The sequence below is a fragment of the Vitis vinifera genome, chromosome 1 (assembly GCF_030704535.1).
Source record: "Vitis vinifera cultivar Pinot Noir 40024 chromosome 1, ASM3070453v1".
Taxonomy (NCBI): Eukaryota; Viridiplantae; Streptophyta; class Magnoliopsida; order Vitales; family Vitaceae; genus Vitis; species Vitis vinifera.
The window spans coordinates 13285015-13306879 of NC_081805.1; the positions used below are offsets into that span (position 1 = coordinate 13285015).

General features: G+C 33.1%; 1 protein-coding gene across 1 annotated transcript; it reads right to left on the reverse strand.

Moving 5' to 3' along the window:
- Window positions 1-15593: 15593 nt before the first annotated feature.
- Window positions 15594-20894, reverse strand: LOC100255708 (phosphate transporter PHO1 homolog 3). Its single transcript, XM_059740813.1, has 13 exons — window positions 20142-20894; window positions 19587-19953; window positions 19443-19491; window positions 19097-19168; window positions 18283-18412; window positions 18037-18166; window positions 17516-17774; window positions 17325-17429; window positions 17181-17225; window positions 16938-17087; window positions 16297-16575; window positions 16075-16211; window positions 15594-15915 (listed from the first exon to the last, which is right to left on the reverse strand). Exons 1-13 carry the CDS (start codon window positions 20722-20724, stop codon window positions 15813-15815), a joined length of 2409 nt encoding a protein of 802 aa, XP_059596796.1. The 5' UTR covers window positions 20725-20894; the 3' UTR covers window positions 15594-15812.
- Between the last annotated feature and the right edge of the window lie 971 nt (window positions 20895-21865).

The window sequence follows — 21865 nt, forward strand, 5'->3', positions numbered from 1 at the left end:
TGCTATCCATCTTAGGGTTTCAGATATAGGTTCTTTGTCAGCAATGGCAACTTTTACCTGTTTGAATGGGCCATAGTTATTAATATTTTTTATGATTAGTGCTAAGAATGGTACAATTTTTACAATAAAATCAATACCTTTTTTCGCAACTAATGAGTGAATGTTCGCATGTGTTCTTCTTGTAGCCACTTTCGTCTCTTAGATTGACAAGGATTGTTCAATTTCAACCATTTCATGTGTTCACTATAAGATATGTATAAGAAAGTAACAATAAGTTTCCAAATTTAGTTTAAGTAATCTACACATAAAATCAAAATAGTTGACCCTTACTCGATATAAGGTTGGATGATAGTTGTATTTTCTAACACATAATGATGTGCTTGCAACAGCAAATTAGAATCAACTTCGGTGATGACCTCTAGGAATAGGCACCCCAACCTTATGGTCAACATTAGTGCTACTAAAAACCCCAATTGCATCCACATTTGATAAGTACTCTATACAAAATTCAATAGTTTCCTCTGCAATGTAGCATTCAACAATGCAACCTTTAGGGTGGTTACGGTTTTGCACATAACCCTTTAATACTTTCATGAACCTTTCAAATGGGTACATCCATCTATAATAAACCGGTCCACAAAGTCTCACCTCTCTAACAAGATGAACCGTTAAATGAATCATGATATCAAAGAAGGATGGCGGAAAGTACTTTTCAAGCAAGCACAATGTCACAACAAGTTCATTTTGTAACTTATCCAATGTAGACACATCAACCACCTTCTTACATAAAGCATTGAAAAAAAAGCTCAATCTAGTAATAGCATGTCGTACATGCTTTGGCAAAATTGATCGCAATGCCACTGGTAACAATTGTTGCATCAGTGTATGATAATCATGGGACTTTAGGCCATAAAGTTTCAAATCTTCCATTGACACAAGATTTCTAAAGTTTGAGCAATACCCTTCAGGAACCTTTAACTCAGCTAAAGTTTGACAAAATACTTTTTTCTCCCATAAAGACAATGTATAACATGCAAGCGGAAGGTAAGTTCGATTCGATTCAAACCTTGGTGCCAATTCACACCTTAAGCCCATGTCCATAAGGTTTAGGCGAGAATTGAGTCCATCTTTTGTCTTCCCTGGGATGTTAAGTAATGTACCAATGATACTTTCACAAACATTTTTCTCAATGTGCATTACATCCAAATTATGACGAACATGCAAATATCTCCAATACTCAAGTTCAAAGAATATGGACTTTTTCTTCCAACAATTGGTATAAGTCACATTGGATTTATCATGTCTTCCCCCTTTTTTCCCCCATGAATTACAAATGGCATTCATTTTCAATAGTATTTCCTCTCCACTTAATGGTTGTGGAGGTGATCGAAACTCCTGCTCACCATTGAATGCCTTTTTATGCTTTCTAAAAGGATGATTGCATGGAAGAAAATGTCTGTGGCCTGTAAATGAGCTCTTTCTCCCATGCTTCAACCTATGTGAATAGGTTTTCGATCCACATATTGGACAAGCAAAATATCCTTTGATTGTGCAACCAGATAAGTTTCCATATGCAGAAAAGTCATTTATTGTCCATAATAGAACAACCCTTAATGTAAAGACCTCTCTTTGATATGCATCATAAGCTTCTACTCCTATCTCCCACAAGGTTTTAAGGTCCTCAATCAATGGTGCTAAATAGATATCTATGTCATTTCCAGGTTGTTGTGGACCTCATATTAACAAAGATAACATCATAAATTTTCTCTTCATGCACAACCATGGTGGAAGGTTATAAGTGATCATGACAACTGGCTAACAACTATACTTGCTGCTCAAGGAACTATGGGGATTTATGTCATATGCTGAAATGGCAAGTCTAAGGTTTCTAGGTTTTGCTGCAAAATCAGGCCATCTATGGTCAATTACCTTCCATGATGGTGAGTCGGATGGATGACGCATTTTTCCATCAAATTCTCGACCTTGTGCATGCCATATGAGATCTTTTACGATTTTTGAGGATTGAAACATTCTTTTAAATCGTGGGATAGGTGGGAAATACCACATCACTTTAGCAGGAACTCCTTTACTCTTTTTGGTTCCTCTTCTATTCACCTTCCACCTTGAAGCTCCACATGTGGGACATGAAGATGCATCTTTTAACTCATTCCTAAAAAGAATGCAATCATTGGGATATGCATGTATTTTTTCATATTTCATTCCCAATGCATTCAATGTTTTTTTTGCTTCATACATAGATAATGACAACTTATTGTTGACAGGCAACATATCACCAAGTAAGCTTAATAGCTCAGAGAAGCTTTTATCAGACCACCCATATCTTCCTTTCAGATTGTATAATTTAACTAAAGTAGATAATTTGGTGAAGTTTTTACAATTGGGATACAAAGGTTTTTCAGCATCTTCAAGCAACCTTTCAAATAATTTTGGATTAGACTTACAATCATCTTGTGCAGCTTCAACCATTTCTATTGTATGATCCACATTACCAATATGAATTCTATCAAAACATTCAGCCTTTGTAGTTGGGGTCCACTACTTAGAGCTGCCTCCCCATGCCAAAACCAATTATGGTAACTTTGGTCAATTCCATTAAAGAATAGGTGTTCTCTAATCTTTTGAGGAGTATTGAAGATCAAATTTCCACATTGTAGACATGGGCATTTGATGGAGTTTTGATTTGCAGAATTTTGAACTACAAATGAAATAAAATTTTCAACCCCATCCTCATAGTCTTTTGATCTTCTATCTTTTGACATCCAGGAACGATTCATTTGCCTATAATAGGTGAACTCAATTCCTATATAGCAAACATAAACAAACAATGGAAATGGAAAAGACTTAGACACGTTACCTTTAGAAAACACTCAAAACTTTCAGTTTCTCATTTGTGACATCCAAAATTTCTTTTTAATTTTCTATGGACAAACAATTAGGATTCAGATGTGATAAAAAATTTGAACCTCATCCTCAATAATAATAAAAAAAGGAATAACAATATGACAATAGAACCTTTTGATGCATGTTTTTATGCCTTTTAACATGTCCAACATCCAAAATCGGGTAGTAGTTCCTATCCCATGTAGGAATACGTAATCCCTATGTGTTAACTGCCAATATACTCAATTTCATTTTAAAGAAATTTCGACAGCATTTCCCCATAGTTCTCCAAGTATACAAAATGAACAAGGTATAATATGTGACCTTGTTCAAATATGCACCCAGAGAACAAGAGGAAAGACTACCAAATTTTCTAAAAAGTGAATTAAGCACAAACAATTAACTTCATAGATATTATGTTTTCCTACACTGTCCAATCGGACAATTCAAGCATCATTGCAAAAAAAAAATATATATCTTTATCACATTCTAGACAATTTAAAAGTTGTCAACTTGAAAGTAGCTTGGATAAAACCTTTTACCTTTGACAACTTAAATGTCTTTAGTATGTAATAAGAGAAACTTTTATCTTACAATGATAGTTGAATGGGAACTCTAAGGTTTCATGCATGCATGTTTGATTAAAATTAAAACACAATTACTTATTGAATAATCTAATAATTATAAAACACCTAAAGATGTTCCATTATTATTGGTATATTTCATGTTATCCATTACCCATTAAACAAGATTATTATAAGAAAGCATACGTATGGCCCATGATTTGCGAATCAAGTCACACCAGCCTATGTCATAGCCTTGGGTCAAAATTTGGGCCTTGGTATCAAACTAAGCTGGGGAATAACTTGTAGAATTCAGGTACACAATAAGATTTAAAAAAATTTAAAATAACGCCTCCATTATATTCTTCTAACCACCCAAAGTAAAAATGGCATTATAATTAAAATATGTTGGTTTGTATAAGGAAAAATAGTGTACCTTCCTCAGTCTATCTTTGTCTCAAGTCTTGCGTCACACACCTCTCGCAGTCCAATGTAGGTCACTGTCCCTTAAAATATGCATATGCAAAACAAATAATAAATAAAGAAATAAAATAAATCCATTAGTAGATATTAACAAAGAAATACAAAATAAATTAAAATAAGAAAATAAACTAAGAAGAAAAGACATATAAGTAAGAAAAAAAGGATTTTCACACGTGCAACAATGGTTAGATATTTTTAAAAATTTATAAAATTATTAAAATCAAACTATTTTAGTTATTATTATTTTTAAATGGTAATTAATACTCATATAAAATAAAATATATGCATGGTGAGAAAGCTAAGAAGATTCTTCCTTATGCCCCTTTTCATTTGAGATTCTGACCTTTGGTGATGACCTAATGGTGGGTGAACTGTGAACCACACTTTCTGACCCGGGTCAAGTCCTTAGGGCAAGAAAGATGACTGCAAGATGGGTAGAACTTAAATGAATGAGATAGAAAAGTCTGGTCTAAATTAAGGTGACTTAACAATATTGTAATCATCTTGGCTAGGTTGTATCATATTCTAATAATAATACCTATGATCCTATACCTTAGTTTTGATTCCTTATGTATACAAAGTATATATAGTTACACTACATTAAAGTTATTTTTTTCTCTAAAAGGTAATGAGTGTAAATTTTAAAATTAGGCTAATATTCATTTTTTTTCACTTCTTATTTTTTGTTTTTAAAATAGAAAATAGTAACAACTCTTATACAAAATATTTTACTATTTTTTGTTTTTAAAATAGAAAGTTAGAAATTGTATTTTAAAAGCAATATTCTATTTCAATCCACACAAATGATACAAGTTTGGAAATATTCCATTACCATATTTTGAGTAATATTTTTAAAGGGTTAATTTTATTCATTTCCCCTCAAGATTTGACTAAATATAATGGCACCCAATAATATGAAATTTGAATAAGTCTATAGACTCTTCAAGTCTATAATTAGAAGTTCCTAGTAAGTTGTCACCCATACCAATGAAATTTCTTGAGTCAACATTAATCTCTAACCTTTTTGCTACCTTTATTACCTATTTTGCCCATTGACCACCTACTTAGTCCTCTTTACTTTGACCATGTGTGTTTCTCTGACTTGCCCCTCTACTTTTATGAAAGAAGCATCTAAAAGAAGCCCATTCAAGTTTTTAATTTTTCTTTGTTTGAATCCTTCCTTGAAACCTTCTAAAATTTCCCTTGTACTTGGCCTCAACATTACAGGGTACAAGAGAAGTTTGTGGGAAAGGGCATTTTAAGAAGGATAATTTTATTTAATTTTTAAAATTATTTTAAATTTTATTCAATTATTTATATTAATTTACAAACTCATTAAACAAAGTTACCCAAATATATGTATCAGTAGTCATCAAACTCAAAGGAATTCTTGCCTTAAATAAAGTCATTAGCTTTAGTATAACTTTGTTTCTAACTAATTAAAGAACATTTTGGCTTTAATCCAATATTTGATTCTTCAAAATTTTGAAAGAAAATTCAAGAGAAAGAAAATAATTAGAAAAATATAATTAAGGACGATAATTTTTTTATATTTAATTTTCTTATAAAAAAATAAAAAATAAAAAATAAAAAAGAATTAAAATTAAATAAAAATTTATATATTTATTAAATTAAATCATATTTATATAGAATACTGAGAAGTAACATATAAAAATAGTTTTTAAATTTAAAATTAATTTTTTATTTTCCTTAATATTTTTTCTTTTTCTTTATTCATCAAACATTTCAAGAACCCAATATAACCCAAAAATAAATAAAGAGAAAAAAAATTAAAATTAATAAATTATTTTTTTATCATTCTTCAAACTCATTCCACTTATTTTTCCTTCTTTTAAAGATTAAATGATTTAAAAATAGAATAATTTCTAACTCATTTTTATTATCTTTGATTTTCCTTCATATTTTTTTTAAATAATTTGTTTTCTATATATATATATATATATATATATATATTTAAAAATAAATAAAAGTGCAACAAATGAACCCACATTTAAGTTAGTCGGCAATCCCACAAAACCCAACCCAACAGAGCACTGTTTGGTGAAGCTGTAAAGGTAGAAGACCAGTATGAATGGATGAATAAGCATCTAGACCTTGGTTTGCTAGTTTTGGACAATAGCCATGGGCCAAGAAGCCCCACATGAAGTGAAAAATGGGCCTAGTACAGTCACCAATTATTGGCCCTGGTCCATTTAGGCAGACCATCCATTGGGTATGGACTTATAGCTTGGATAAGCAACTTTGCAACTAATTCAACTGGAATCAAAGACCATGTCCAGAAAACTTACAGTTGAACCGTTTCTTGACCTCATCTATATTCTTTTAAAATTTAGTGAGTCCTAAAACTGTTGTCCTCCTACGTTATACTATCATTATTATTATTTTAAGATTAAAAGGCAGTTGTGGAATCATAGTTTGGTCAACATTACCCATTTTTATTGATGCAGATATTAGTCAAAGTGTAAGCCCTCAATTTACTAATTTTCTAGGCACATAATAAGTATTTATATCATAAAATTGTACGGTGAACCCAATAATACCATTTTCGGACTAGGTTATGCAAGTTGGCAAGTGAGAGCAAGGCATAAAAGGCATATAGAAGGGGCCGCAATGCATCGGGCAGCAATACTGATGCCAATGAAGCCAAGGAGAGGGAACTAGAAAACATCATGGCAGTGCGGAGGAAAGTAACACAAGTAGGAGAGAGATGAGAAGAATGAAAGGTTAACTTAGTTCCAAATGTCAAAACAAACGCTAGTAAGCTAGCAAAGAACATCATGGTGCTTATGGGGTGGGTTTTAAACACACAGACGACCTCTTTCTGAAATTTATTAGGCCTTGAGGTGATATCTTGTACCTAGGTTGCATATAAGGTCGTCTTGGCTACAAGTCTTCGTTAATTAACTTCGCTTTCAGCATGTATTGATGCATTTGTATATTTAGATGAGATGAGTGAGCCATGCTTCGTCATCAATTATTTTTTTTCTTGTATCAAGGGGCCTATGAACAACTTATAGTCTTACTCCATACTGCAAACTCTGAGCCCATTGGCTAGTTGTCAAGTGGCAGTTGAAAGATTCCAAATTTTACAATGAAAAAAATAGGTTAACCAATGATAATAGGAGGAACCAAACTCTTGAAATGGAAAACAAAGAACTGATGATGGTGACGGAGAACTTAAGAAAGAGCAATCATCCTAGACATCTCAAGAAATTAAAGTCTTAGACTCTGCATTTTATATGTACATGTAGGTGTTTCTTGCGAATTTGAGTTCGATTCTCTAAGGATTAGATGTTTTGTAGGCAATACTATATCGATACGTCCAGATTGTACAAGTCTTGCCTCTCCAGTCATCAGTCATCATTCATGACTCTGTAGAAGGGACGAGGTGGACCAAACTAGGTTAGCTCGTAAGCTTGCATTGAGCCATAGTTACCTTCGGATGGGCCCAAATCCAGCCACATCCAAAAGAACATACTAGACCTAGTCCAAATTCCTACCTCCTAAAATAAAATTTAAATTATTATTATTATTTACATATTCTGTAGAAGTTTCTTCTTTGAATGGATTTTATTTTTGAGAAAACTTGTTGTGGAAAGTCTGCAACCTGATTCCAACAAAGCCAAGCCCATATCTTTTGGACCTGGTGCCTCCCCCAACCCTTGACTGCCCAACAACTAAGATTCAAACCCAAACCCACCAAAGAAAATTTTAAAACACGTCATTCATTTGCCAGTTGTTCTCCTTTCAATACCATTTAAAAAATCCCCCATTCTGCAGCTTTCTCAACTACTGCAGCCTCACCTATCTTCTCATTGGTGTACGACATGGCACGTCCATACCCACAGATGGCAGAGGCTGTACCTCCTTTCCCACCCTTGTGCTGGTGTGTGAGCCACCCACCACATTAGCCCTAACCTCCATCTCGATCACCATGTTTGCTGCTATATCTCCTTGGCACTACACTAGGCAAAAACAGGGTGGCACTTCCCACCACAATTGAAAGAAGAAGCTAGAACCACCTACTACAACTTGCAGCGCACCACGCATACTGCTTCTATAGATGTTATTTACACCAACCATTTGGTTATTTACACTAATATACAACAACAAGAACAAAAATGCATTGTATTTATTTGGGATACCATTTCCTTGATTTTGTCCTCCCAAAATAATTTCCCCATCTATGAAACAACAATATCATATATTTGGAACAATGAGAACCCTTCCATTTGTCTTCATTTGTACTAATCTATTCAAGTATGAGGAAAACAACATTAGTTGAGAAAGAGATTTACCTATAACTATGATGCTCTGTAGTAAATTTTGACAATGGTAACCTCCCATGCATGGAAGTTAGACATGGCCATTCCAACGGATTAGGGCATTTTAGTGGTGGGCTTTGCAAGGGGAATGGATTAGGGCATTTTAGTGGTGGACTTAGTGAGAGCTATAGGGTTTCGAGGTTTCTTCAGTTCTGAAATGGTGGAGAGAATGTTTAGTGGGTACTCGTAGAAAGGGAAAAGCTTTTAATTAATATATATATATATACTATTATTTAATGTCACCTGATATAAGCGCCATGAAATATCACAACTATGGCACTGCTATTAAGTGTCATGGCATAACTAGTTATTCTTATAAATGCCACATCAGGCAATGATACTTTAAATAAAGCGCCATGAAATAAATAAAAAAAAACTACTATAAAAAATGACCATTTTGGAAAAACGCCATTGTATATCCCAATATAATGATACTTTATGAAAACGCCAAGGATAAAAACATCATAATTTTCTATTTTTGTAGTAGTGACATTGATTATTAAGTAATCATGATTCATTAATTAGTGAGTATGTTTCATGGACTTTCAAACTTGAGTGATATTGAACTAATGTTGAGCTCTTTGGTTGTTTTGACCTACATGTGAGACCTTAAGATGGTCATGTATTCCATATGGATTGAATTACTATTGATTATGATAGGTGGGAATAAGTATTCTCAAGATAAATATCATGATATCTCATGAGATTGAGAGTGTGACCCCTATAGTGATCCTAAGGATATGTAATCGTAAAATTTATGGACACAATAATTCCTTTAGTAGAATTTGACATGTGTTCTTTATGAGTTAAATTATGTTAGTTGATCAAACCATAAGAGAATTTGTGACTCAAAGATGGTAGTGGTAATCTTGAGATGTTAACATTGTTCGACTCATAAGGACACCAATTCATAAGGAGCTTACATGAAGTCATTAGTAGGTCACGAACCTAAGCATTTTGTCTCAATCTAATATCATAAGATACTAGAGTGTAGTTGACTCTTTGTAATGGGATGTTGAGTCAAATTCAAAATTAAATTAATTGTGAAAGAACCAATATTTTACTTTAAGTCCCCGTATATTTCTAAGTGGCATATTACTTAAGGGATATACAAGTTATACATTCTTATGTGTACATAAGGGCATTTTGGTAAAAATATAAGGTTGCACTAAATCTTATGAATGGTTTTTCTAAATTAGGTTAATTAACTAGTTGGAGCTCAATAAGGTTAATTAATTAATTAGGATCCTAATGAGCTAGATTAAGTGACCTACATGATAGGCTCAAGTCACATATGCTTACAAGGAAATTACATAAACCCCCTTAAGGGTTAAGGCTTTACTCTTACTCTTCTAGTTTTTTAGAATCTAGATGGAAGAACTCTAGCCTTTATCCCTCTAAGAGGATTCTACTATTCTCAAATGCCTAGATCTAGAAAAGAGAGTTATTAAGTACAAGATCTCTTGGTTTTCAAGATTTACATTGACTTCTTAACCAACTTAGATTGATCTAGGAACATCCAAATTGCAAGTATGTTTTTATGAGCACATAGATTTACAGTCTTATACAATTCAATAAATTTACAGTCTTATATAATTCAATATTTTGAATGCTTTTATTGTGTAGATCTAGGGATCCTTAGGATGGTTTTGAATACACCCTATCAATCTAAGGTTTGGAATGGAGCAATCCAAATATTCCAACAATTGGTATTAGAGCCATAGATTACGGAAAAGTATGTTAGAACCCTTTTAGGGTATGCTTACTTGTTTTTACAGGGTTTGTTTTGCAGAGAATTCCAAATTGCTCTATTTCCTAGCTTTGGATCGCATAAGGTACATGCATCTATTATAAGCTTCTCTAAAACTAAAGCAGCAAAAACCCATGGCTATTAAAAACCATAAAAATACTAGATCTAAAGAGAGAAAGCTCAAACCTATGATTTGACTTTTCTTATATCAATCCCATTTAATGAGGACATCGTGGTCGTCATAGAACTCGTCTACTTGATGATCTTTTACTCGATCTCTCTTTCCATGGATGCTAGGCACAAAAGAATAGTGGAATTCTCTCTCTCTCTCTCTCTCTCTCTCTCTCTCCCCCCTCTTGAGGATGACTAAGGTTTCTTTCTTTAGAATTTCAAAAAAACTAAACTACAAGATTAAAGTTCTAACTTATAAGGGGGTTTTTTAGGTTTCCTTGTGGATTGAAATGACTTGAGCCCAAATTGGGCTTGGGTCACCTAATCCAACCCACTTGGGTTCTAATTAATTAATTAGCCCTAATGGGTTTCAATTATTAATTAACCCATTTTAGAAAGTCAATTCACATAAAATCTAGTGTAATCTTGCATTTTTACCAAAAACACGCTTATGCAGACTTATGAATTACATACTCAAAATACCCTCAAAATGTGTGCTCCCATTAATTAAGAGCTTGAGTGGAGAGCATTGGGACCCATAGGAAAACACTAGCTCCTTTAGAATCCACTTCTGAAGTTAACTTAACACTTCACTAAAGAGAGTCAAATGTACTCCAATATCCTCTAAAATTACAAAGTTTAGGTCCACGATATACTATTTATTGTATGCAAACTCCCCAAGAACTAGTGTCTGTAATCTAACAAGGTAGTACTATCAACCTATCAAGATTACATCTCAAATTCTTGAGTTATAAATCCTCCTATTATGTGATCAATTGACATATTCTAACTCCAAGGAGTATATGTCAAATTCCACCTAAGGAATTACTATAACCATATATTTCATGATCACCTTTTTTTTATCACCCAAAGGGACACATTGTCTCAATCACATGAGATATCATGTTGCCTTTATTGAGAATACTTGTTATCACTATCCTCCATCGATAGTAACCCAATCTATAGAGATATATGACCACTTTAAGGTTTCACACATAGGTCAAAGTCTCATATTAATTTTTGCACATGCTCAATATCCTTTCAAGGTTGAGAGTCTATATATATACAACATAGTAACTTGGTGAATTATGACAATCTAATAACCTTATGACATGATTCACTATATGTCTAATGTGTAACCATGCATACTAGTATACTCACCATAGGAACCCCATCCCGATGGCCAATACAATTCATCCCTCCAATTAAGAGGTTGTACACTACAATCTCTACTAGATTACCCAAATCCATGAACAAATTGTAAACAATTAAACATCTTACAAGGAGCCCATGATTTGTATCTTTTATGTAAATCTTAATGCACTCAAGTCATGTACAATGCAAGTGATATAGGTTGAATGATCAAATCAATATCCATTCATAAAAGGGATAGTAAGGGAATAGTGGAGTCTAACTTTGTTACATTATGTATTGCTTTTAGGGGTTAAATCCCAACATGTTTTTCATCCCATGATCCTTAAGGATGAATGTATGTTTATGTGTATGAATTTGGATAGACGATATGTTTTCCTTTTTATTCCCTTAAATTGGGTTTGTAACCTTTGTTTGAAGACCATAGGCTTTTAATCTCTTGTAATATATATATATATATATATATATATATATATATATATATATATATATATATATATATATATATATATATATATATTTTCTTTCATGGAATGGTTATAACCTTCATGGTTGGAGCGTAGGATTGGCTTCAATGTAAATCTTGTTATTTTATAGTTGCAATATGATATTAAATCCCATTGTGGGATCCCAATCAAGATAATGATTGATATTCAAAAGATCTAGAAGCAATCCAACCATGAAAATATGGTTCTTTTCTAAGAAAATTCAAAGAAAAAACGAGTAAAAACCATGGTAGCACATTAACTCCAACTTTGACTCAAAATTGGGGTAGTCTCCCATAAGTCACACAAGACAAACTGTATATGAATTTGAAGCTTAAGAAGTTAGGAATCCGATGCCTTAAGAAATTCATAAATCAAAGTTGAAATAAGGGATATATGATCAATTGAAGCAAGGTTACTCAAAGGGCAATGCTACTTCAAAATTGAGTTCGAGCCAATTTTTTTTGGTGGTTTGGGTTTGGTTTTAGGCCTCTTGTCGGGGTCAATTTTTGGAAGCAAGCTTTGATGTTTTTTTTTTCCCATGGTTTGGATGTTTGATTCCAAAAAGTAAACTACCAAAATAATTCACATTATGATCCCTTAGCCATGGGACTTGTTTTTGTTTTAATTTTCATGTTTATGTTTTTTGCTTTATATATAAATTTTGTGAAACCAAGGTTTAGTTAATTTCGATTTTAATGATAATAAAATAAGGTTTGAAACTAATGATTTTATTTCAAGTGTAATTAGGCAAGAAGATTTCCAAAGTGACAATCACAAAGACAAAATCAAGTCAAAAGAAAATTAATAAGAAAAAAAAGACCTCAAAGAGAAGTGTTTTTCAAGACTTAAGCTTCATAGGATCTTTTTGTAAGGTTGTTGGTGCACTAGATTTTTCATGCATTATATTATTTATTTATGTACCAAAATCATCAAAGAGTTGTTTTGTTTTAAATATTTTAAAATTGGATGATTTCATGTTTTCAACTAAAACCTTGTATCAAATACTTTCCAAACTTGTTTAAAAGGTTTTAAGTTGAAAAAGATGGTTATTGAGCTAAAAACGACTTAACCAATTGAACCAGATGAGGAATCGATTTACCTATTTAGCTCAACTAATTGAAGGGTACAAAAACATTTTCTTTCTTCTAGAACACTTGTTTAACCGGTTGATATTGAACCTCAACCGGTCAAGGGGTGGTCAAGGGGTGGTGGAGGTCCAACGGTCACTTGTCATGCATTAAATGTTAACGACTAGTGAACCGATCAAATTAGAGCTCGACTGGATGAACCCCCAACAACTAGTCTGACATTTTTCCTCTATAGAAAGACTCCAATTTTCATTGTTTCAAGAGCTTAACTTTCCTAAACCTTTCTTGAATATATTTGAGCCTTAAGAGAGTGTTTTTTTAATGCACCATTGTTCTAAAACTTGCATATCATTAGTGCATCTTTCAATCCTAGTTTTTCTTGTACATTTGATCCTAAAGTTTTATACTAGGATATTGTGAAATTATTTCTTTTCTTCATTTGTAAATCTTTGAGAGGAAGAATCTAAATGTGAAATATCACTTAGGGATTCTCAAGTGTGGGGTATTACTTGAGGGGTTATTCAAAAGTGATGTATCTTTTGAAGATTGTAAAGGGTGATTGGAGCCAAAAGTCCAAGATGATGGATTGAAACCATAATCTAATTGTATCGCTTAAAGGCCTAGTTTGGAAGTTTTGAATTAATGGAACCTCAAGCTTATGATTGAAGCTAGAAGATAGTGGACATAGGTCAGGTTGCATCGAACCATTATGAAAACTTTGTGTTTGCATTCTCTCTTTCCTACTCTTTTACTTTATATACAATTATTTTTATATCGTTTTATTATATATTTGTATATAATTGTCCTTTACATTCACATAATTTAAATTTGTAAAAAGAGACCATCATCCTATTTACCCCCATCTTTCTCTATCTAGGGTGATTACATCAAGTTAAATTAGCCCAATTTTTCTAACAAATTTTATATATGGTATGTGTTGCATAAAATTAGAATTTTTAGTAATCTTAATAAAAATAAATTTTCTTGAAAATTGGTTCCAAAAAATATTATTTATTAAATTTTGTAAGAGTATAAATGATGGAAATAAATGTTGTGAAAATAAAACAAGAAAGCAGAGTTTCATTTTGAAAATTATTGCAAAAGATTTAAATTATTTTATGAGAATCCTTCTAGAATAAAAGTTTTCCTTTTTGGATGAAGTGCTCTTTAGATTTTCATTTATAATGTTTTTGTATATTTTCTTATTACACTAATTCCTATATTGGAGAATAAATAACTTTTGAAAATTTTCAAGATTGATAATTTATCATAAAGGGAATTATTAAAATTTGTATATTTTTTTAAATTTTAATAGATTAAATTATCATGAAAATAAGATTTCATATTTAATAATATTTATTAAATTGGAAGTGTGTATGACTAAGAAAAGTAAATATTAAAAGTAATTTTGAATATGAGAGCTAAAGTTTCTTTCTAAATTTATTCTTAAGGATTTAAAATATTTTCCTTAAATGTATTTTTGAGAATAATTAAGAATTAAATCTTTTATAAATTGGATAAAGTGTCCTCAAATTTTCAAAATCTCATAAGTTAGAAGTTTTTTATTCATTATTATTACACTAGAGTTTCCAATTGAAAAATAAATATTATGAAAATTTGCAATACCCATACTCATCTCTCATTAAATGTGAGCTACTAGAACATTACAACTGCTTTAAAATTTAATTTTTTTAAAGATGATACCAATATCACTTTAAAAGAAAAAAGAAAAAAAATCCACTATCATAGTAAGGAGAGTAAAAAAAAAAATCACATTCATCCATAAAGCAAAGTCTAATTCAAACAATATTGGACAAAGCAACCCACATAAACAATTGATATGCACACAAAAAAAAAAAAAAAAAAAATTCAGTACAAAAGAAATCCATAAATTCAGTAAGTCTGTACCAATTTTCCTTTTTTTAATAAATAGAGTAGCCTCTTCGGCTAAGCTGCACTTTTGTGCCTGCACATCTAGGCCAATGCTGGCAGTTTTGGATTGGACGTCCTACATTTCTAGGTAGCCCCTTTTTGTGCTTACATGCTTGGGTTTGCATTTTTGGATTATTTTTGTGTTTGCACATCAAACCCAATAATTTTGAATTGGACCTGTGCATCCAAGCAATCCCTTTTTGTGCTTGCATGCCTAAGCCTGTATTTTTTAATTACTTCTGTGCTTGCATGTTGGTTATGAACTTTTGGATTTTTACATTTAATTGAAATAAATATTTATTTATTTTAATAAATAAATATAAATTAGAGACAAAAGCAAGCCTAATCTAGCTCTAATACCAATGTAGGATAAAAATAAAATTATAATCTTTTATTATAATTGGTAGCTTCCTTCTTTAAAGAAACTACTAGAGTTTCTCATTACTCCACCCTCGAGATTCTAGGTGTAAAACTTGATGCGAAGAAATAGTATAGTTGTAAAGAAACTCCAACCTTACGGAAAAGAATTAATAGACTTAATAATAATCATACTATTTATAGGTAAGTTTATTGATCAAAGATAAGGATTTCAAATAAAATAGAGAATTATTTTCATTTGTTTTTAACTAATTTAATTTAAAATAAAATTGAATTTTATGGAATTTTATCTACTTATCCATTCTCTTTTCTTTAACTTACATGTGTTTTTGACAGTAAACTTAAAACAACATTGAAATTGTAACAATACCCAACCGGTTTCATAAGCCTACAAAAATTGATCACTTGGTGATTGCACTTCTTCATGTCCAATTCCCTTATACATTATACAACTTTTCACAAATAATTAATATTGCGGATGACATTTTCTTTGCTTCTTAAATTCTTCATTCAAAATGTTTCATTTCCCTGTTTGTAAACTATTGCCGACGCCGGAACAACTACTCGTCCTTTTCTTCGTCTTCTTCATCGTAGTTGAAAGGTAGAGGTACTGACTTGAATGCACGATACTTGCCGACATTGTTCAAATGCTCATTCTCTATTCTGATAAACATAACAACATATATAGCAAATCATTAGAAGCAGAAGAAGTTAACTCTTAGCGTCGTGTAGACCCACGGAAGTAATGTGTTTATAGAGCCAGGTTTGGTTGTAATTGGTAAGAGATTTTAGAAACTTTGATGCCTAAATGGATGAAAATACCTGAAGAAATTCCATATGCCACGACGAATAATCTCCAGGCAGGCAACAATTGTAACTAAGGCTTCAGTGTGTAGGAAAGGCAACTTGAAATTCAACACAGTTTGTAACCAGGCAAGTCTCAGCAGGACATTCAGAACCTGAATATTTCATGCACATGATTAGTTAATCTTGAGAGTCAGTTAAATACACTAAGAGTACCAGACATTATGTTTTCTTCCTTACCATAGCTCCAAAATATACACTCTTGTAAGGAATAAGGAGTTTATCTCTCAACCAAGGATTCTTAGAGTGCTTTTGCAGCAGGCCCCAATCAAAAACGAGGTCCCAATATGTACTAAAGACTGCTGCAAATGCTGAGGAAATGAAGGCTACAATCCTCCACGCCAATCCCCTGTTAAGACTGTAAGCTGTTCTCACACTAACTGCTACAACGGTTGAGAAATATTTGAGCCCATTATATCCTTGCATCGGATCTTTCTCTTCAAACAGTCGTCTAAGGCACTAGAAAGGAAGAAAGGGGAAGTGCCAACAAATTAAGTTTACGGACAATGTGTCAGTTTAATAATTGTAAGCAATTTAATAGTGGAAACTTTTGGAATAGGCAATTTACATCATTCTAGTTCTCGTTTTTAACTCCTTTCAAACACAAATCAAGTTACCTTTTAAAGGAAAGAACATTGGACATTTGTGACATCCGGCATCATCCAATAAGAGAAAAAGTTTTTGATAATATATATTCAGTGAGTTCCTTTTAATTAGATAAATGCGTTTTAAATCCATGAGGACCTATTGAACATGTATCAGATCAAAGCCCCAACCCCCATGTGATTCTGAGGCCCAATAGACAATGTCTTACAACATACCTGAAGGAAGCGACACCAGTATGGAACCGCAGCAACTATAAAGAGGAAAGCATTGTACGCATCATTGCGTTTACAGGTATTCTGTCTAAGTCTGTAATCTCCCATACCATAGTAGCACAAAAAGAACTCAAAACTTCTAAATGCTTGCACCTGCAACAGAATTATAATCAACGGAACTTTTAATGATCTAAACAGAAAGAAGGAATCTGTCATGTTCTAGGATAAGCTGTCATTCAAATTAACCTGGCTAGTTAGCTGGTCTGCCAAGAAAAAGTCTGGGAGTGTGACCTGTAGAGGACATGAATAAAATTCTAAATAAATAAAGCCATCGTTTTTCCAGTTTCACTATCCTTTTTTGCTATATTTCTACCACCACCATCTTATTACCTTGTAGAGAGGTGCACAGATACAGTGAAACAAACATGTGAGGAAGAAGAATCGACTTGAGCGATATATGATGTTGAATGGGCAGAACAATATGGCAATCACAAGCTGCAGAAAAGAAAGAAAAAAGGCTATTAAGATGCATATTCTGGAAGTTGGATGGCCTAGAAATAGGATGAATAAAATGATCTTACGACAAGTAAAGCCAGAGGGACAAGTTCAGTGATTGCTTGGTGGGACTTTGTTTTGGGGTCCATCTCTAAGTCAAGGTTTGAGAGCACACTGGCCTGTGCTAATACTGAAAGCCCAAAACTAAGGAAGAAAACTTCGCGATAACCCAACTGTGTTCCTTGCTTAAAACCAAATATAAATGAATAATTGACTCTGTATTGCTGCCAAAAGTATATATTCCCAGCATACATAAGCATGTGGAGAACAATGAAGCCGAAGAAGCTGCAAGTTCAAAATAAGTCATTGAACAAATAGAAGTTAATTACTAGCGTCATATAATAAAAATTGAAGCAAGTGGGATTGCTTTTCCTGGGGCAATGTCTCAGCATTTAATAAGCCAGGTACATTCTCAGATATTGCAGAGCATTTTCATAGCTAATAACTTCAGTTGTTGGGAATCTTGGGATGAAGCTTCGAGAATTAAGATGGGCAGAAGAAAGCACAGAGGTGGTAATCAGAGAATAAGCAGGAGATGGATTTTTACCTATAAAGAGGAAACATGTTTTGCATGTATTGCGTTCTTTCTTGCTTAAATTCCATTATTAGGAGATCCCGGGTATGGATGACCATTATGAGGGACACTAAAAGAGATACTGAACAACCAGCAAAGAAGCCTGAAAGTTTTCCAATACAATAAAAAATTTCAGCGACAAAGTATTTGGAAATATTAAATTGAAATGTTGCATGAATTTCACGTAAATCAAATTATACATTGTAGCAGAAATCTGACCTAGCGTAAAAGTCACTTTATGCTTTTCTTTCTTAGCTTTTTGTCTCAAGATCTTCATCCCTTTTCCACGGTTTGAGTTGGAGAAATGCTTGATGAATGTAGATTCCACCCTCTCCATAAGCTTGGTAACCTATATACGCATATTCCATATCAGATTACCAGAGTTCCCCTTAGTTAAAATTCTAAATTACATTGCAATTACAAGTGTATGAATTTCATCCTAGTTTACAAACAACCTAGGAGGGAAACCCTCTTGTTAAAGCTACATTCCCACTCAAGAGCAACTCTTCTCTTCTCAATTCTCATAGATCCCTGGGCTTGCCTCATATTGATCCTAAGAGCAACATTCTTGGAATAATCTTATCTAATTTAGGACTAGTTTTTCAAGAATCATGGTATAGTGTCTTCCTTCTTCAAATCATTTCTTTTTAGGGCTTCTTTTATTGAACTTTTTTTTTTCCTTTCTCATTCAAAGCTTTCTTGTCACACCCTGATTTTATTTTATTTTTCTTTAAAAACATGCCTAAAAGCGATTTTTTTAATAAAAAAATTGCAGTGATTTTAAACTTGCTGCTGGCTTTAGCACAAAGATGCTTTAAATGTTGCTTTGAATAAATGAGGATAGCGTAGCCAGTTGGACTTGCTCAAAAGCAAAACTCCAGCCTCTCTGATTGAAATCTAACAACAATTTTGGACTATTAAAAATCCAAAGTCAGAGATTGCAGGGTTTTCAGTGTATTTAATAGCTAACCAAGTACTTGTTTGTTTGTCTGCTTGTTTTTTTCAATTAATCAAATTACTTCGGTCGTCTCACCTTATCAGAGCTGCCAAGATAAGAATCATCCACCTTTTTGAGGAAAGCCTTTGATGCATGTTTGGATGTTATCTGCAACAGTGAGGCAAAGACCTGGCTCAGACTGAAATCTATTATTCAATTTAACCTATATAAATGAGAGAATAATAAAGAGGCCCATCTAAACCCCAGCCCAAAGAAAGAAAAAGGAGAGGAGAGGGAGGAGGGCCCCATCCCTTTGAAATTTTTGATAAAACAAATGCCATTATTTTCATTAAATTAAATTTACCTATCATCATCACTTCGTGAGCCTCTGAATGGAAACGTACGTAAAGAAAAATTAATCTCCGTGTTTTGAGAAAAGTACCTTGTCATATTTCTTCATGATCTTGGAAAACGCCAACGTATTCATGAAGCTGTTTTGTAGATATATGATTAAATTAAGTGTCAATTTATGGCATCTTTTAAAGGATGTAAGAGCAAATTAACAAATGTACGTAGTGACAATTACCTGTAGCTTTTTAGAAGGCGAAGCTTGTGGTAGAATTCAACAAAAGCCCGCTTAAGTTGATTTTGAACTTTCTCTAAATTTTCCCTGGTGAAATTCATCTCTCTGCACTGAGGAACGTTGAGGCAGCCTTTGATGGTGGAACGAGGTGTCTCCAAGGTGTTGTTCATTTTCACACTTCTAAGTACTTGTAATGGAGCTGGTCTAGTACTGGCCCTGATGCTATTTGGCTTCCCTTCTTGACTACTTTGCTTGGTAGTTTTGGGCTTCTCCACATCTTTGGCTACACTAAATTCAACATCATCAGATTGCTCAATCTTGCTGATCTCCTCCTCAACTTCTTCTATTGTACCAATATCAAAAATTCTTCCTGTGTATCAAAACTTAAACTGAGAGCTTGGGCTTGCGAATTGTGATCATCCATATTAATTCAATTCCAAGAAGTACTGTTAATATAGTGAGAACACTAAAACTAAAAAAAAATGACAGCAGAAGGACACGTACTGAGCATATAAACCATAATAATCACATGAGACTTAATTGATTAGAAAAGCTTACGGCTTGATCTAGCTGCAGATGGAGTAGTGGCGGACAGCGCTGCAGTTGAAGTTGCAACATCCACAGAAAGGCGAGCCATCTCCACTGAACTATCCATGAAACCTTGTGGATTCCTCACTTTTACTCGAAAAGCGATTAAAGCATCCATTTGCTTATTCAATAATGCTGCCTCATTCATCACCTCTTCCACCTTAGATCTGTAGAACTGGACAACTTTATTGAACTCCTCGTCAAGCCTTTTGAAGTAGACAAGCTCTATTTCTCCTTCCTCGGCTTTCAATATGGGCGACATAATCTCATAGACCCCCGAGCCTCCTTGCTCCACTGAATTCACCAGATTATCTTGGCATTCCACGTCGGTTGGTGATGGGGTTGTGGGATGGTTGTGTCTTTGTGTTAGGCCACTGAAAGCTCGGACCAGTGTCAACTTTCGCTGCAGCCGAGCTGAGGTGGTTGGTGACCTTTCATTTTTTCCCTTGAAGCGTTGCAATTCTTTTAGAAGGTTCTTGAGATAATGATAATCCATATATGCTTCTTGCCATTCCGTCACCATTTGTGCCTTGAACTCCTTTCCGAACTTCATATTCAAGTTGCAGCATGGATCAAGCACTAGTGTTCGAGTTGTATGAAGTGCTTAAAAAGATGAAGAAAAGACCCTAATAATATTTAAGACCATGTCTGCTCTCAAACGAAGCAATCGAGTCCGAAAAACAGTGAAACACAATAGTAATAAAACGAAGCTGGCAGAAGCGGTGCACCTAGGGTTGGTGAAGCCTTTACTATGCTTGTAAATACGAAGTTGGCGATGGAATTAAATGCAGAGAGAGGAAGACAACTGGAGATGGAGACTTCTAACGAATCATGAACCCACTTGACCTCTCACTTCAGTGAGTAGTGGAGATAAACATTAAATCTCCGTTGTGCGCCCTAAATGTACAAAGGGGTCCATATGTGACATTTCTGATTAATATTTTAGATTTTTTGAGAGTTGAACTGGCTGAGAATGGAACACCTCCACCCCAAAATAACAATTGGAGCCGACATGACGAGCTGGGATATTTTTTGGATAACTATCACCGCATAGCTTGAAGGCGGTTGAGGTCTAAAGATTATGCCAAACTCTAATGAAAGGTCTTTTGAGTGCTTTTATGGTTTCATTTTGAAAAATTATGATATTTTACTCATTCGCTTTCAATAGATCCAAATAAAAAATATTTCTATGAATTAACAAAGAAAAATTCTACCATAAATTTGGTAAGAAAAATTCTACAATATGGAAAAGATATGGAGGTCTCAAACCATGATTATATTTTTCTGCCCCCTTCTCATATTTTTTTTTTTAATTTTGTTTTTTTGCGTAGCATGATCATTACATTCTTGGTACAATTATCATATTCGCTCAAGTGAGATTAGGCAAACACATTTAATATTTTGAAAAACGCTATAAATATCAAAGATTGACCCATTAACTAATTTGGGATATATTAGAAAATAAATTGGAAAAAGTAGGCTTTGATTCACTAATATAAAAATATATGAAAAAAGCAATTTACCTCTTATTATTCCCTAAAATATTATTTTTACTTGTCATGTTATCAACATTAATTAATAACAAAACTCCTCTATGTAAATATTTACGTTTCTTTTAAATTTATTATTATTGTTATTATTATTATTTTATTATTTGAGATTTTTTTTCACTATTTCTAATATCCACACTCTTC